Consider the following 17,825-nt stretch of genomic DNA (forward strand, 5'->3'; position numbering starts at 1 on the left):
TTGTTCTGTAGGTTCAGTGTTTTGAATATGATGTGACGTGAAGAATTTCTTTTCTGGTCTAGTCTACTTGGTGTTTTGTAGGCCTCTTGTATGTTTATGGCCATCTCCTTCTTTAAGTTGGGAAAGTTTTCTTTTATAATTTTCTTGAAAATATTTTCCGGACCTTTGAGCCTGATGTCTTCTTTTTCTCCTACTCCTATTATTCTTAGATTTTGTCTTTTCATGGTGTCCTTGATTTCTTGGATGTTTTGTGGTTGGAACTTTTCTGATTTCATTTTTTTCTTTGAGAGACATGTCAATTTCCGCAAGTGTATCTTTGGCTCCTGAGATTCTTTCTTCCATCTCTTGTATTCTGTTGGTGATGCTTACCTTTGTAGTTCCCGATCTTTTCTCTATGTTCTCCAGCTCCTGGTTTTTCTCTATTTGTGTTTTCTTTATTGATTCTAATTCTGTTTTCATGTCTTGCACCATTTCCTTCATCTGTTTGAATGTGGAGTCCTGCTTTTCAATGACGTCTTCTATTTTTTTTGTCCGTTTTCTCTCTATGTATCACTAATTGTGCCTCTACTTCTTTGGCTATAATTGCCTGTATTTCTATGAGAGCTTTGTTTATTTCTTCTTTATTTGCCTTCATTTGTGTGGACATTTCTTTGAGAGCTTTGTGCATTTCTTCTTTGTTTGCCTCAATTTTTGTCTTCATTTCTCTAAGAGCTCGATTTGTTTCCTCTTGGTTCGTCTTGATTTCTTTGGCTATTTCTCTGAGGGCTTTGTTCATTTCATCTTTATGGGCCTCTAATAGCTGGAGAAACATAGTTTTGAGGTCGTTTTCTTTTATATCTAGTGAATTGAAGTGTCCATTGTTTTGTGGGGTTGCTGGTGAGGTCATTATGTCCTGATTTTTGTTGGGAGTGTTCTTACGTCTGCTTCTAGCCATCTGGTTTTTTATAACCCTCACTGTTTGTTCCTCGAGTTTGTAGTTTGGGCTATGATCGTCTCTGTTTTCTGGACTGTTTTTTCAGGAAGATGAGAGAGGTTCGCTGGTTTGGGAGTATGCGTTTTGGTTTCAGTTTTGCCTAAGTAAGGAATGGGACCCTGGCGCTATTCGCATGCGCTTTTAGCGGGCGCAGTGTGCATGCATGGATTCTCTGACTATTGCAGTGGCCTGCAGGCCACTATTATGCTGTTCTGTCTGAGATCCAGGGATTGTTTGCTTGGATTACACTGGTGGACCCACAAGGCATAGGCTACAATGTTGGGGTCGCTATCCCAAGAATCCCTATGATGCCCACGCTAGGGGTGTGGGTGGCAGGGATCTCGTCTGGTTGCTTCTGTGGAGAGGCCCCGGGTCTGGGGCAAACTCTCCCTAGAAGGCTCACTCACCCTCATGCAGGACCAGTTGGAATGCACAGGGGTTCCCCTTGCTCTCTACTCTCTGATTTGGTCCTGCTGTGGAAAATGCGCGGGTAGGCTAACAGTCAGTTCTGTGACCCTGTGGCCGCAGGACTCTGTGTCCACCTTTCCTGTGTGCTGCCTCTCTTTCCTTTCCTTCTGCCAGGAGGGGTTATGTTGACTGGTCCTGGGGTAGCGCGGAAAAGAGTTAGGTTGAGTGTTCTCAATCCCAGATCTCTCTGCCAGAAGCAGCTTGGCAGAAGAACCTATGTTTGCTGATCCCAAGAGAGTACCAGGTAGGGTTAAGTGTCCTCAGATTCAGAGCTTGAGTTTCTCTGCTAGGGGCTGCTCGGTGAGCTGGAGAGGGGGTGCTGTGTCCTGTGGCAGGCTGCCTCTTTGTCCTTCCCCTCTGACCTTCCCCTCTGCTAGAGCAAGCTTATGGTGGAGCTCTCAGGGGAGTGCCAGAAGGGGTTGGGATTTCTCAGTCCAAATCCTGAGCTGGGGTTTCTCTGCCAGGGGCCGGGGGTCGCCGGTGCTAGGACTTGGTGCTAGTCCTTATTGAGCTGGACCCGGAAGAATCTCAGGACGTGTTGAATGACCACAGTCCCAGATCCCGAGCTGAAGATTGTTCACTAGGAGCAGCTGGCAGCACTGGGGACCCGGTGCTGTAAAGCCGCTGTGCACCTCTCTAACCCTCAGCTCCGCCACGACAGGGTTATGGAGGCGTTCTGGATCTTATTGAGCTGGGCCTGGGAGAGTCTCGGGACGCGTTAAATGACCAGTTAAATGACACAGTCCCAGATCCCAAGCTAAAGTTTGTTCACTATGAGCAGCCGGCAGCACTGGAGGCTGGGCGCTATGAAGCCGCTGTGCGCCTCTCTAACCCTCTGCTCCGCCGTGGCGAGGTTATGGTGGCGTTCGGGTTCTTATTGTGCTGGACCAGGAGAATCTCAGGATGCGTGGAATGACCACAGTCCCTAATCCCGAGCTGAAGTTTGTTTGCTAGGAGCAGCCGGCAGCACTGGGTTCAGGGCAGTGTGAAGCCGCTATGCGCCTCTCTGTCCTTCCGCTCCACTGCAGCAGGGTTATGGAGGCTTTCGGGGAGTGCCCGAAAGGATTGGGTTTTCTCAGCCCCAATCTCGGGTTTTGTTTTTTTTTGGTGGGAGCTGCAGCTCTCGCTGGGGCTGGGGTACAGACAGTGTGGTCCATGGCAGATTCTGCTGGACACCTCCTGCCTCCTCCGAAGAGGGAGTAGGGTTTTGGGTGCACGGAAGTGCCTGGGGATCACCTCTCGGGGTGTCTCCTCCCGGAGGAGTCTGCCATGACCTGATTCTAGAAGGACTCAGATCAAGGTTAGTCTCTTTCTTCTTGGAAGTCTAGATAACTCTGTTCTGGGTTGATCAGCCCCTTCACTCACCAATTCCTGCGTTGTGGGTCCTCTCCCCTTCAGCTAAGCTGCACACTAGCCGCCGCCATCTTGGAAGCTCCAGCTCCTTTCTTAAAGGGAACAAGAGATAGTTTATTCTGGAGCTATTTTAAGTGACTATGGCTCAGTAAAAGAGATTTAGATAACCTCAAATTCCGTGTTTCAATGTGAAAGCAGTTTCATGAAGCTTTATATTTTTACAGAAGAAAGAAAACCATAAAGGCAGTTTAAAATAAATTATTGGGTATGCTAAAGAGGCAATTACAATGATATGGGAAAAACTTTTCAATAGACTAAGATGATACCTGATGACATTCTTAGCTTTCAGGTTGGTGGAAGCTAGTGGTCTGCTAAGTTAATAGATTCCAAAAGGTTCCTGTTACTTCACAAGATGTTAATTCTGACACAGAGGTAGGGAAAGAGTGGCTGCTGTGGAGAGCTAGAGTTGGACCTGCAATATCCCAATTTCTTTAGTAACTGGAATTCTAATCACTAAACCAGTCTCTGCATATACAGATTCTCTTCAGGAAAATTTCTCTCACAAAGTTTCTATATTAACAAAGCAAAGAAAGTCATAATCAAGGCACTTTTGAAATATATTCATGGAAACATTAATTAGGTGGGCTTGAAGCAAAGCAGAGAAATGTGTGCTATAGGCCTCAGATGCTGTCTGATGATATTCTTAACTTTTTGATTAGTAGAAACCAGTTTTTTTTAAGTTAATATGTTCCAAAAATGTTTTATCTATTAGTCACAGGATATTTGGTCTGACACAGAAATGGACAAGAAATGGCTACTTAAAAGCTTAAAGATAGCCCAAAATAAACTGTTAATTAGGCTCTGAATCTGTAAAATTGTGAGGGACAGACTCCTTCCACCCCAACCCTTGCCCACATAATACAATTAGCCAAGAGATTGAGACTATCCTTGGTGCAGGAGTCATCTCTGGAGAACCACTTTATTCTCTCAAGCATTGAAGACTTTTTCAGACCATTATAGAACCAGGGCTTAGGCAATAATTGATGAAAGGAGGCTATATCTAGAACAGGTAGGACCATGGCTTCTTGGTTGTAATTAACTCTCGCTGTTTGTTCCAGTTCTTACTCTGTTTAAACCTGAAGCTCCCATCAGTACTCAGAAGGCAGGCTTTGGGGTCAATGGGGCCCCTTTTCTGTTCCATTTCCCTGTGTGTTCACTTTGAATAACTCTTCTGCTTTTCACCATCTCTTTAACTGGCATTCTTGGGAGTGGTGGCCAGAACTACACTATTAGGCCCGCTAGAGTCCTGGTATAATAGCAGATTGGACTGAATTACAGAAAAAAAGGTGTTTGAAGGTTTGGGACAGTAATTTATGTCTTAAAGTGGGATAAACTAGGTTATACAGACTCTCTTTGATTGATTAACATGCTTATATATAGAGGTGAACAAGTGAATTAGTATAAAAGAGACAAATAAAAATTAATGAAGTCAGTTTATCACTATAATGAAATAATTAAGATAACTTCTGCGATAAAATATTTATTTCAGCACACAGCATTGAGGGTCCAGTTTCTGATTGTGTAATTCTACTGTTCTGGGCCTGTGCTGAGATCAGGAGCATGTGGAAGAACAAAATTACTCATATCAGAAGCTAATGAGCCAAAGCAGAGAGAAGAGTCAAAGTCCTATATCTCCTCAAGGGCACAACCTCAATGACCTAAGGATTTCCCAGGAGGACAACCCTCTTAATAATTCTGATGCAATCATGCCACCCTGGAGACCAAGCCTTTAAAACATTGTTGTTGTGGGAACAAACTATCCATATTTAAAACATAGCAGTAACACACACACTCTCCAGAGAACAGTTTTCTTTTTTCTGCCATAGCATTATTTTGATTCAGTCTCAGGAATTTTATTTTTTCTTGGCCATCCATAGTACTTGAAGATTTATAGGCTTTGAGATAGTAGGTGTAAATCAGCCTTGATTTTTAAGAGTATAGTTCTTTATAAAGAATTATCAGTTTACGAAGCCCTGGACTCCAGTTTTTGTCCCTTGATTTGATAAGACCATCACAAGTTCAAAAGACTCTTGGTTCCCTACTACTGGTTTGGCTCCCTCTTCCCATAGAAGAGTAGCCCAGTGAACAAACACTTTCTTCATTTTAAGTATACTTAGGGGTTTTTGTGAACTAGTTCATAAAAACCATCATATAATAAATATGAGGTGTCTGTCTTTTACATGTCTCAAAGTACTTGAAATTATATTTGGAATTATGTATTCCTTGAAAATTAGTTTTCAGGTAATTATTTTATAAGACAGACTTATTTGTAATTTTTTAAATTCTTAAAAGTTCTTGGTCAAATTCAGCTTCTTACATATTTTATATGGATAGTAATGGTCTATATTTTCACATATCCATTACATTTTCAAAATGCTTAATATATAGTAATTTACAGTTTTACCAATTTTCTCGTTTGCAGACATATTCAAATTTTATTTTGAACTATCCACTTGTGTTTTATCTGCCCCTGTTTTTTCTTAATGAATATTATTTTTTTTAAACTTCATTTCAGTTAGCAACAAACTTTGAAATTTGGGCATGAAGAAAAATCTGGAAGCCAATATAAACTCTCTAATATGATCAAATACGTATCTCAAATGAAAAGGTCAATTATATTTATAACTGCATGTGTTTACAGGAAATAAGTAGGAAAAGCAGAACGCATGCACTTAAATGGCAACATTTTAAAACTCACAAGTCAAATATTAAAAGAGTAAATAATGAGTGTGAATACCTTCAGTTCAGTGATTCATTAGATTTTCCCTCTATCATTATTTAAATAAAATTTAATCTGCTTGCTTTGCCCAGTGATTCCTTGTGAGCAACCCCCAGCCATTCCCAATGGAGATTTCGGTGTTGCCAGAGAAGATTTTCATTATGGAATGGTGGTTACCTATCGCTGCAACTCTGATGCAAGAGGGAAGAAGCTTTTTAACCTGGTGGGTGAGCCCTCCATACATTGTACCAGCAATGATGGTCAAGTTGGAGTCTGGAGTGGTCCTCCTCCTCAGTGCATTGAACTCAACAAATGTACACCTCCCCATGTTGAAAATGCAGTCATGGTGTCTGAAAACAGAAGCTTGTTTTCCATAAGGGATATTGTGGAGTTTAGATGTCAGCCTGGCTTTACCATGAAAGGAAACAGCAGTGTGCAGTGTCACTCTCTAAACAAATGGGAGCCAGAGTTACCAACCTGCTTCAAGGGTAAGTCTGACCAGAGCTGGGGAAGTCTGCAATGCTGTGGGTTGTTGGAGGACCAGAGATAAGGGTAGTTTCTGGAAAAGCCGACGAACATATGGCGAACAGGTTGAATGAATAAATTTTCCTGGTAAGGAATATGAAATCAGAAGGTATGTGTGTTTGTGTGAGTGTTCATGTACTCTTTTAAGCACATACATTCAAATTGAGGGGCAGAACTAAATGTGAGCAAGGAATGTGATACATCCTTGGAATTATCATATACAGAAGTTCTTTTCATGTATTGCCATCTTCAGCCCCTATCAGTTATTCATATATATAAGTATTTACTAATATGTAATGTGTGATCCATTGCCAATCATACTTAATGTATATGCATTTAATTTCTACAATGAAGCTGTGTAGTATTTACTATTACTTCAGTATTGAGGCTTAGAGGTTAGATAATTTTCCAAGATGAGACACTAACTTGCAGAGCAAAGATTAGAATCCAAGTCTGCCCATCTGCCAGATTCTTCAAGTAAGAAGGCTTTCCTGTAGATAATGGGTTATAAAGCTGTTAGAAGGTCAGGAAGAATAAAAAGAGGAAAACAATGGTGCTAAAGATCAGGGAGCTACTGTTAATTACAAGAATAGAGCTGACACAGCTGGCCCTGCCCTTGTTGACACTGCCATTCTCTGTCATTGCTGACACAGCCAGACCCTGCCACTGCTTCCAGGATAGAGCCAGTCCTTCCTGGTCATTGGTGTTGCTAGAATTTGAGTGTCTGCTGCTCACTTGAGAGTCATCAAGGCTGCCTCAACTGAAGCTGTTTCTGGATGCATAAAGGTCTCTATCATATCTCATGCCCTTAGTTTCATATATATGCTTCCAGGTACCAAAACTTAAATAGCACTCCGAGAGCATTGTTTCTTAACCTGCATGTTGTAACTCCCTTGGCAAACATCTTATATCCAAAAATATTTATATTACAATTCAATAACATTAGCAAAATTACAATTAAGTATCAATGGAAGTAATTTTATGGCTGGGGGGGGGGTTTCACCATAACATGAGGAACTGTATTAAAGTGTCACAGCCATTAGGAAGGTTGAGAACCACTTCCCTAGAACAAAGAAATTATAGTTTTCATGCTTCTACCCATAACAATCAAAAGGTAATATATAGCATAAGGCCGGGAATCAACAGAAATTTTGTGAGCCTAAGTCTTTAAATGACACAGCCCAATGGATTAGTCAAGGGGAAGCTCTTGAGAGGTGAGCCTTCAAAATAAGTATTTTAACATTGATAGTGTTTGAAAATCCTTAAGGAAGTCATTTATTCCAGACCAGTACCTCATCTTTTACTGGGGTATTGATTCAAAGACAAGAGTTCAAAGAGAACTGACTTGAAATGAGGTTTTGAATTTCATTGTTGTTGATTTTGTTTGTTGTTTGTTTGTACGTGTGTTTCCTCCATTTTGCAACTTAATTGTGTTAAGATTCACATGCATGCTCACTCCCTGAGTTCAAAACAATTTTTTCCCCACATATAGAGCTATAGTTGTGATCCTTTTGCATCTGTAATGCAGTTTACCATTGAAGGAAAATTGTTTTCACGCCATGAAACTTTCTTTTCCTCCTTATTATATCAGCTGCCCCTAAAATCCAACACTAGGAGTATACTACAAAACAAAAATCAGTTTTCTTCCAAGCAGAAACTGCTTTACTGCTATAAGCCAAGCTACATTCTCCATGGAGCTGTTTCTCTGCACTGCAGAGTCCTGTGGCCCTGGGACACATGCAGGTCCCTAAGCTGTCATCTGGCTTGACACACATGGCTTGTGTTTTTATTCTCCACACACTGCTATGATTTCTGTTTGGCTCTTTTTCTCCAGTGCAATCCTGTGGTGCTTTCCTGGACCAGCTTCCTAATGGGCGTGTGCTATTTCCACTAAATCTTCAACTTGGGGCCAAAGTGTCCTTTGTTTGTAATAAAGGGTAAGTGTGAGCAGGCCTGATCTGCTGGACATTAAAAACTAAGTCTGAACTTGTCCAAAGTATGGGAAAGTTGCCATGGGGAATATATAACTTCTGATATTGTATGTAAGAAAGACTGATGTCTGGCAGAATTGATAAAAGGAGATATGAAGGAAAAACGGGGACATGTATTAAATAACAGACTAAAAAACAAATATACCTACTAGTTTTAAATACATAGGTAATACACTAAGTGAAAAAAAATCATTTTCTAAATAGAGAATAGCAAGTAATTTTGAGAAAAAAATGTATATTACAAAAGTTGATACAAATAAAAATGTATTTAGCAATGTTTTCAAAAAAAATTAAACCCTCAATATAATTTATAAGAGAAACAAAAAATGAGGTACAGCATTTTAAAACCCAGTTATATATCGATCAGTAATGAACTATGAGCTCTAAAATGGGATCATGGGGGCTGATGTTAATATTTTAGGTGAGGTCATAAAAATTCTTTACAGCAAGCATGCCTCTATGAACTACCAATCATGGACAACAAATAACCTTGTACTTCACAGAATTCTTGCCAGGCACTAAATAGGACAAAAAATATTTAGTAGGGCATAGGGGTTTGACATCCTTTGAGAATTTTGGATGACTTACAGAAGTTGGGTTTTTTCCTCTTTCTGTTTTCTCTCCAGTCTCAGTGCTCTAAAAGGAAAAACAAACAACCAAAACCAAATAACAACAAAAACAAAAACATTTCAAGTCTCTTACAAGCCATGTACTTCACAAGTCACCTGCTTCTCTAAATTACTCAAAAAACATAGCTTATTCTTCAGTAGCTCAGCATGCTGTTGTCAGCTTCCTAGGCAACAATCACAGATACTGAGACATAAGAACAATCTCTGCTTCCTTAGGGCTAGAGTTGGCAAGGTGTTGCCTTGGCAGGCTGGGTTTGCAGTTGTGACAGTGAGCAGTACCAGGTTCCTTGTAGCATGAACAGTGTCTCTGAGTCAAAGTCAAGGATCTGGCTTTGTCGTGACTACTTTCTTAAGTTTAAGCTGGGACTGTTATAAGTCCCTTCACGTTGCAATTCTGTCTTACCCATCTGCTAGAAGCTGTGGTAGTTGAATGGCTTAGCTTCTGCAAGCCCCTTCTACCTGGTTTCATATCCTTAAAATCCTCAAATGCTTTTTTGGCTAGACCTGGGAACTGAGTATATCTGACCAAGACATTTTACAGTCCACTGTTCTTTTCTTTCTTAGGTTTCAATTAAAAGGCAGTTCTGCTAGTTATTGTGTTCTTGCTGGAATGGAAAGCATTTGGAATAGCAGTGTTCCTGAATGTGAAAGTGAGTATATAAACTAATGTTCTTCCTGACTTCTTGTATTTCAACCCACAGCACTTTTTTAATTGATTTGTTTGTTTAATGTGTATGGGTGTTTAGCCCACATGTATGTGAATGTGAGGTGACATATAGGCCAGAAGAGGTTGTAAGATCCACCATGACTGGAGTCACTAATGGTTGTAAGCCACTGTAAGAGTTTTGGGTCGAACCCAGGTCCTCTGAAAGAACAGCCAGTGTTCTTAATCATAGAGCTGTTTCTTCAGTACCAGTGTTTTTTATTTTTGACAATAAATTTTGAGTCTCTTACAGGCCATAGACATGTACTTCATAAGTTGCCTGCTTATCTGAATTACTTAGAAAAGCATAATTTTTCCTTTTCTTCTTTTCTATATGTTTCTAGCATGCTTTTCTAACATTTTGGTCTCTTTCTGCAATTCCCCTCCTTACCATGAGGCTGTGTGTCTATCATGTAGCTGATCTCCATGCTATTTTAACTCAGACAGCATAGGTTTTTAACTAAGACCGCATAGGTTTTTGTACCTTCTCCCTCTTTTCTTTTTTATTCTCCTGTAAGCAGCTGCTAATATTTACAGATTACATGCTCTGGATTTTTTTTTTCCAAAGTCTAAAACATTGTCCTCAAGCTTTAAAAATGAATATATAAAACAACCAATCTTACTAACATCGTTAGTAGCTAGAAATCTATTTGAGCATTTTATGGTGCTTTTCATAGTAAAACTCTATAAGAACATACCACATATATAAATCTTTGCTCTTCAGGAAATTGTTCCTAGGAGCAGTGTAACCAGTGGCTGTTCTATCACCATGCACTAGAGCTCTCTGCCAATGTCTCCGGTTTTTTTGGATTTTTTTACTCATTGTGAAACTGCTCTGACAATGAGACTGATGGTTGATATCAGTAGTCATCAAAGAAAGATCTCATTCCTTTAAGGTGTTTAGTGTACATGGAATGCATTTTAGAAATACGGCCTAAAAATGTAAGCTCCTTTGAGGATAAGGATCTGTCAGTACTCTTCCCCACAGTTTAACCTTGTTGCTGGTAAAAGGCTAAAAATCAAACAATGCTTAGATTCAAGTAAGTATTCAATAAATATATATTAAATAAATGAATTATTCTTTTAAGTGGATATTCCTCTTTAAATATTTGGGTATGTATTTAAAGATCAAATTTCTATTATTCAGAAAACTCAACTATCTGGAACATAAAAGTATTTCTTGTATTGTTGCAATAACTGTTGAGATTGCCTGTCATACTGTCTATCCTAGCAAAGTGGCCACTGTTATCTCCTTATCTTTTAAACTGCACAAAGAATAATAGTCTATGATTACAGAATATCTGTTATGAAAATTAGAGCTCTCACCTTTCCAGAAATCTTTTGTCCAAGTCCCCTAGCCACCCTTAATGAGAGACACACAGAAATGCTGTTGAAAACCTTTCCTATTACAAAAGCAGTGTCTTACATATGTAACTCCAACCTAGATAGGAATATACCCTCTATTCTCATTGGGGAGAACACTCTCACTTGTACAAGTGATGCTCAAGGGAACGGGGTTTGGAGCAGCCCTCCGCCCCACTGTGGACTTCTAGGGCAGTGGCATTATGTAATCTCAAACAATGTAGAATATGTAAATGGGCCCTCATGTTTCTATAATTATTCCATGGAAGTCTTTAGTGCCATGACAACTCTGGATGGTCAGTAAGAAGGAACTTCAGACAGTGTATTGAGACTTTGTGCTGGAGAGAACTAGATTCTGTTACTCTACCTCTTACTAGCTACATCTCTTCCCTATTCTTAACAATAAGTAAAATGAGGTGGCTGTAATATCATTTACTCTCTTCTATTACATTGAGCTTTTTTGTTAGTCAACTTTTCATTACTGTTATAAATACCTAAACTGCTGGGTGTAGTGATGCATACCTATAATGTCAGCACTTGGGGAGGCAGAGGCAGACAGATCTCTGAGTTCAAGGCCAGTCTGGTCTACAAAGCAAGTCTGGGATAGCGAAAGTTACACAGAGAAACTCTGTCTCAAAAAAACCAAGCAACCAAACAAATACATCAATCAATCAATCAATCAATCAATCAATCATCTAAACTAACTTGACTTATAAGAAAAAAATTTATTTAATTCATAGTTTTGGTGATTTCAGTCTGTAGCCAGTTTTCCCTATGCTTTGGGGCCTGTGATAAGACAGAACATCACAAGAGGGAGGGTATGGTACTACAAACTGTTCACCTCATGGTGGAAAAAGTAACAGGAAAGAGGCAAAGATCACAATTCCTCACCTTCCATAGTACACCCCTAATGACCTAAAACCTTCTAGCCCATCTCTTAAAGGTAACACTACTTCCCTACACTGGGACCAAGACTGTAGCACATATGCATTGGAGACATTCCACATCCAAAATAGCACTTTTTACATATGATTCTCCAACTCCCTAGGCCTAGAGGGCATGTCTCCAAATTAAAATGTACTTCAGACCTATTCGTTCCATAGCATGTCAGCCACCCCCAGAAATCCCACATGGGAAGCACACCACAAACAATGAGAATGATATTTCTCTTGGAAAAGAAGTTTTTTGTTTTGTTTTTGTTTGTTTCATTGTTTTTTAAACATTGTGAGCCTGGCTGTGAACTCCTTGGGGCTGCTTCTCTGCGTTGCACAATGTAGGAAGACTAGAGTCCTGAAGCCCCCATATGTGTGGTGTCTAGACTCTCATCTGTTTCTTAAATCATTCTGTTTGTCGCTAACATGGCATACTTAGTCCCTTTTTTCTTCTTTAGTGAAACCTGTGATGTTTTCCCTGGGTATACTGTCCCCTCTGAATCGTCAGCTTGGGCCAAAGTGTCCTTTGTGGTGAAGGGTGAGTGTGACTCAGAATAGAGATCAGAGACAGAATGCTAGATAGTGACTCTTAAGGAGTACAAAAAGAAAATCCCAAGGAGGTCAAACTCTGGAAGGGTCATTTCAAAACAAAAGTAGGGGACACTAGTATCAAGAGTCAAAGAGAAAGCATAGAACTTGATGTCACGTATAAACATAGATACTTTTGGACTTTTATTGGAGCTAGAGGTAAATGGATAGTTATTTAAAATGAAAGGGATCCTTGATGAATGAGACAAAATTTGCACAATAATAAGCCAGACAGGATTGTTTCAGGGTACTTAAAACCAATCAGTAGTAGAACTTGTAGCAGTATATGGATAAATATATTTTGATCCAATCAGACATCTTCTCAGGTATCACAGTGGCCAATAGCAGTGTGTTTGATGATAGTTTTTAGTTGTTTATGAGTTCATTATTGTTGGTAGCAGATTCTATAGGTCTGTAGAAAGCAGCAATATTGGGCAAGAAAGCAGTTATCTTGAATAAATTTCAAGGCATCTACCATTTATGAAATCTACTACCCACAATGATTTTGTTAAATTCCAGAACAATTACAAATTTCAGGACAATAGAACCTAACAATAAGCTGGCCATCCAGATGGCAAACACTCATCCATTTCTTTCTTTTTAAAACATCTTGCTTAAGATGCTTCTGTGCAAACAGTGTTTGTATGTGCCATTTCTTCTCCTGATCTACATGGACCCAGGGCTAAAACATGGTTGTCCTAACTTATCTTTCTAAAAATTTTTCTGCTGCATAGTTGATAATCAAAAGTGTCCCATGTTCCTTTACTATATATAATAAATGGAAGTCAAAAAAATTTAAAGCATAAGAAGTTTGAAGGGTAACAACAGTTCTTTATTGAAAATATGCCCTATTTTGTCAAGGACAAAATTTGTGATTACAGATGTTTGTATAATAGCAATTTCAGTTAACCACAAAGTACTAATTTCCTTGTGATTTTTTTTTCTAATTGTAGAAGTGACATGTAGCCTCCCACAGAATATGAATGGAATCCAGACGGGGTTGAAAATAAAAGAAGAATATTACTATGGAGATAATGTAACCTTGGAATGTGAGGATGGGTATACTCTAGAAGGCAGTTCCCAGAGCCAGTGCCAGTCAATTGGCAGCTGGTATCCTCCTCTGGCCAAATGTGTATCACGTAAGTGCAAAATGCATGGTCACTGACTGCCCAGTCATCTATTCTGGTGCCTACTGTAATGGGGTGTTACGATGTGTAGTGATGAGGGAGATGAGAATGTGTAGTCTGAAAATTTGACAAGTTGGAATATTAGTAAAATCATTTGAGGGGGTGTGACTGTAGGAGTCTTTTGCAAGATTTTCTAAAGGGATATCATTTGCATACAAAGGCAGAAAAATAACCTTAATTACCAGAGACCAAGAAATGGGGCTGTAGTAAATTAATTTATTGTAGTAAATATTATCTTTACCAGCTTTTACTTTCTACCAGGATATCTATTAATGATAATCCCAGAATTTAAGTCCTGTGAATTCTAAGTCCAGTGAGCCATTTGTCATGTCATTCTCTCACAAATTCATTATCTTTGTCTAGAAAGCGTAAAAGTATCTTGCTTAGGTCATCTATCTTATGAAGGGCTTTAATAAAAGTTGAATGTTCTCTGTGTTCTTTAGCCTTGTTAATTAAGTAACTAATCAGTTGAAACAAGGTCCCTTCTTAAACTTTTCCTCAACACTAGGTGCTAGGCAGTAAAACACAAGCCACCAAAATGCTCACAACATGAAAGCAGCCCCTTGTTTCTGTCTTCACGCCTCTGTCATTTTTCTTCAGGCTCCCATTGCTCTACCTCCCTCCATGTCATTCCACCATTGCATCACAGAGGTTTCTTTATGGCCTGAGAGCTAAAATAGCATATCAGTGGGTGGAGCAGGCTTTTTGAACTGTGGACCTTCCACACTATAGACAGCTGCAGGCCACTTCTCTCACTCTTGTAGCTGAAAGAGTTTTATTTAATACCATGAACACATTAAAATTTGGAAATCATGTTTCTCTGAATTCTGTAGAAGAGTCACCCTCTGTTGGCAACTGGAGGGTGTTGTAGCTTATGCATATCAAGGAATAGCTGAGCAGAATGAGGAATGAATAACTTCTTGGGGTGGTATGTCACTCGATGGTAGATAACTTACCTATCATGTTGAAGGCAGTAGATTCCATCCCTAGCACCACAAAATTTGGAGAAATAAATAACCTAAGTGCGAGGCTTTTTCTTCCCTGCCTGTTCAAGTTCTTATTTATGATACTAAGATTGTTCAAGATCCATTTTTACATCTAATTTCTACAATGCAGTCAATCTAATTACCAATAGTATCTCTAAATTGTAAACTTGACACTTCCTTAGTATGAAATTATGTACATTTCTTTGGCAAAAGTTAATGGGTTAGCTGAATAAGAGCCTTTAGAGTATATAGTAGATCTAGATGAAACAGAAAGTTCTTACATCTGGGGAATCAGCACTACAGATATTATATCAAAACAAAATATGAAGTAACAACAGCAAATATAAATAAGCTAAAATTTTATAGTAGTGAAATAAATGTTTTTATAAGTAAAAAATAATTGTCTTATGAATATAATGAGAAAATGTCATGAAAGTTATTAAATAATACAGTTAGCATTTCAAGAGAGGTTAGGACATTTTTATCTTAAATACATACAAGATACGATATAGAGTTAAAGTTGTGTAAATTTTATAATAGTATATTTATCAAGCAACTTGGGCTTAGGATGTGACTAATTTGTAAACTATGTGTTTATTAGCAGGCACAAACCCTACTTTTTTGCTTTTTTTTTTTAAATTGGTGATAGGGTTGTTTTTTTTTTCCATACAATGTATTCTAATCAAGATTTCTTGTCCCTCATCTAGATCCTCTCCACCTCCCTACCCATCCAACTCTATACATTTTTTTTTCTTTAAAAACAGGTAAAAAAAAAGAACAGAATAACAAAACAAAGAAAAAAAAAACACAAGAAGCACATACATACAGATGCACGCCCACATAGAAAACCCATAAAACCACAAAATCAGAAACCATAATATATAAAAGCAAAAGATCAGTAAAGTTTTTTTTTTTTAATGCCCAGACTAATCAATATGAGACAAAACAAATGAAACAAAACAAAACAAAACAAAAATCTTCTAATACTACTGAGTTCATTTTGAGTTAGCCAGGAGTCCTATCCTTGAGTGTAGTTTGTATATCCAGTGAAACTCTACTGGAAAAAACTAATTTTTCCTTTGTGAGCTGTTGTCAACTGGAGATGGCTTCTTGGTAGTGATGGGAGATCATTCCCTCTCAGTGCTGGGACCCCATCTGGCCTGAACCTATGCAGACTGTGTACACGCTACCACATTACATACAAGTAACATTTCTGTGGCTTTTTCTCTCTTTCAGGCTCAAATAGTGGCCTCATAGCTGGTAAGTCCTGTGATGGGTTTACTGAGAAGTTTTAATGTCTTTAACAGTAAGCATCTACTTATAACAAATGATATGTAAAAAGAATAAAAATATCTTTTAAGTTTAATTAAAATTAGTGTAAGTTTAGGACAGCAGTTCTCAACATGTGGGTCATGACCCTTTGGGGGTCGAGAGACCCTTTCACAGGGGTCACCGAAGGAAAATATGGATATTACATTATAATTCATAACTAGAAAAGTTACAGTTGTGAAATAGCAACAAAAATTTATGGTTGGGGTCACTACAACATGAGTTGCCAGATCAAAGGACCACAGCATTAGGAAGGTTGAGAACCACGGGTGTGGTGTGTCATGAGATTGGAACCCTCGTGCACGTTGAGGAACCTCATCTTTGAATTTTCAGTGAGTAATCATTCTTCAGTCATCAATTCTTTATTTTAACATGGCTGGAGAGGCAATTCCCTCTTTGCTTTGTTCCCAGAAATATGTTTCTGGGTAATCATCCTGATAGTTTGTACTGTGAAAGTCATAAGACCATCATATGAGTGAATTTTGTGTCTGGAGATAGAAGATTATGTTCACTTTTGTTTCTGTTGCTGTGATAAGATACCATGACAAAAGCAACTTAGAGGAAAAAGGAGCTTTTAATGTTAGCTAATAATTCCTGGGTATAGTCCATAACTGTTGGGGAAGTCAAGGTGATAGGAACTTGAAGCTACTCACATCCACAGTCAAGAACCTTTCTCCATTCTTATACAGCTCTTGATCCCTTGCAGGAGAATGATGCCACTTAGTATGTGTCTATATGGGGCCCCCCTCTTAATACATGTAATTAAGATACCTCCCTCAGACATGCCCACAGGCCAACCAGACCCAGATGAGACTCTTCTCACGTGATTCTAAACTATGTCAAGTTGACCAGTTAACCAACACAAATGGATTTATACAGAGTTTGATACCAAGGGGATTTCTATCGCATGAAGCAGCCTGTCTCATGCCTTCCATTAAAGACTTGGGTAAGCTATGTGTGCTGAGCCCAGCAGCACCATTGCTATGAAGGGCTGTGTTGTTAGAAAGAAGCTTATAGAATGCTCTGGTCATAACTCTAGTTCTGTGGTTGTAGGTCTAATGTTATCGATTAAAACCTGGGTAGAATAGAACTGGGGTAAAGTTACATGTAAAAGAACCATTCATAACCCACAGTGGGAATAGCTAGTAAGACAGAGTTTAAGACTTGTGTTGTGTTTTTCACTTTTTTGTTTTCCTGTTTAGGAATTGTTGTTGGAGTTGGAATAATCTTTATTTCATTCATCGCTGTTTCTTATTGGATGATTCGGAAATATAAAAAACGGTGAGTATAACCACGTTTTCCAAAAAACTGTAGTAGGGAGCTGTGGCCTACACCTGTACTCTTAACATTCTCGTGGCTTAGACAGGATAGGCATGAGTTTGAGGTTTGTTTGAGTGACAGAATAATACCCTGGCTCAAGCAAAACAAAATAAAAATAGTTTGGGGAAGGTGGCTTAGTGGTTAAAGTACCTGGATGACAAGTATGAGGACCAAAGTTTGGATCCCCAGCACCCATTTAATGTCATATGGTCATTGTGGCTTTCCCATAATTGCAGTGCTAAGGAGGTGGGGACAGTGGATCTCCTGGAACTAGTTGACTAGACAAACTTGCCATATAAGTTTACTCTGAGTTTTCATGACCTTGTTTCAGTGGAATAAAGTAGAAAACAATAGAGGAAGACTCCTAACACATACATAACATAACATACATACACCCTCACACATAAAAATACATATATGTGTGCACGTGTGCCTGCTCACACACATACATACACACACACACACACACACACACACACACAAAGGGAAAAGGAGAGACAGAGAGACAGAGACAGAGAGAGATAAAGGAAAAATTGAATCTCTAAATTTATTTTCCTTCTTTTGGAAAGCAAAGTGAATTAAAAGAAAGCATAGAACATATGTTAATTCTCAGGAAGGTGGCCTTGGTTACACAAATAGTATATCTACACCAAAGGAAATACATATAAAACAGACACTTTAAATTTGTGTGTGCGTGTGT

The 17,825-nt window shown here is 38.9% G+C and overlaps 1 protein-coding gene across 3 annotated transcripts in view; it reads left to right on the forward strand.

Annotated features, from left to right (window-relative positions):
• Cr1l (complement C3b/C4b receptor 1 like) overlaps positions 1–17,825 on the forward strand; it is a 57,185-nt gene that overhangs the window by 24,849 nt on the left and 14,511 nt on the right. For all 3 annotated transcript variants that reach the window (XM_055609172.1, XM_055609171.1, XM_055609170.1), the window contains exons 5-10: positions 5,666–6,061; positions 7,933–8,035; positions 9,283–9,368; positions 13,257–13,442; positions 15,713–15,736; positions 17,008–17,086. In XM_055609172.1, coding sequence (XP_055465147.1) covers positions 5,666–6,061; positions 7,933–8,035; positions 9,283–9,368; positions 13,257–13,442; positions 15,713–15,736; positions 17,008–17,086 — 874 coding nt within the window. The remainder of the gene's footprint in view (positions 1–5,665; positions 6,062–7,932; positions 8,036–9,282; positions 9,369–13,256; positions 13,443–15,712; positions 15,737–17,007; positions 17,087–17,825) is intronic.

Source organism: Psammomys obesus, unplaced genomic scaffold, assembly GCF_907164565.1.
Source record: "Psammomys obesus unplaced genomic scaffold, mPsaObe1.curated_primary_1811, whole genome shotgun sequence".
NCBI lineage: Eukaryota > Metazoa > Chordata > Mammalia > Rodentia > Muridae > Psammomys > Psammomys obesus.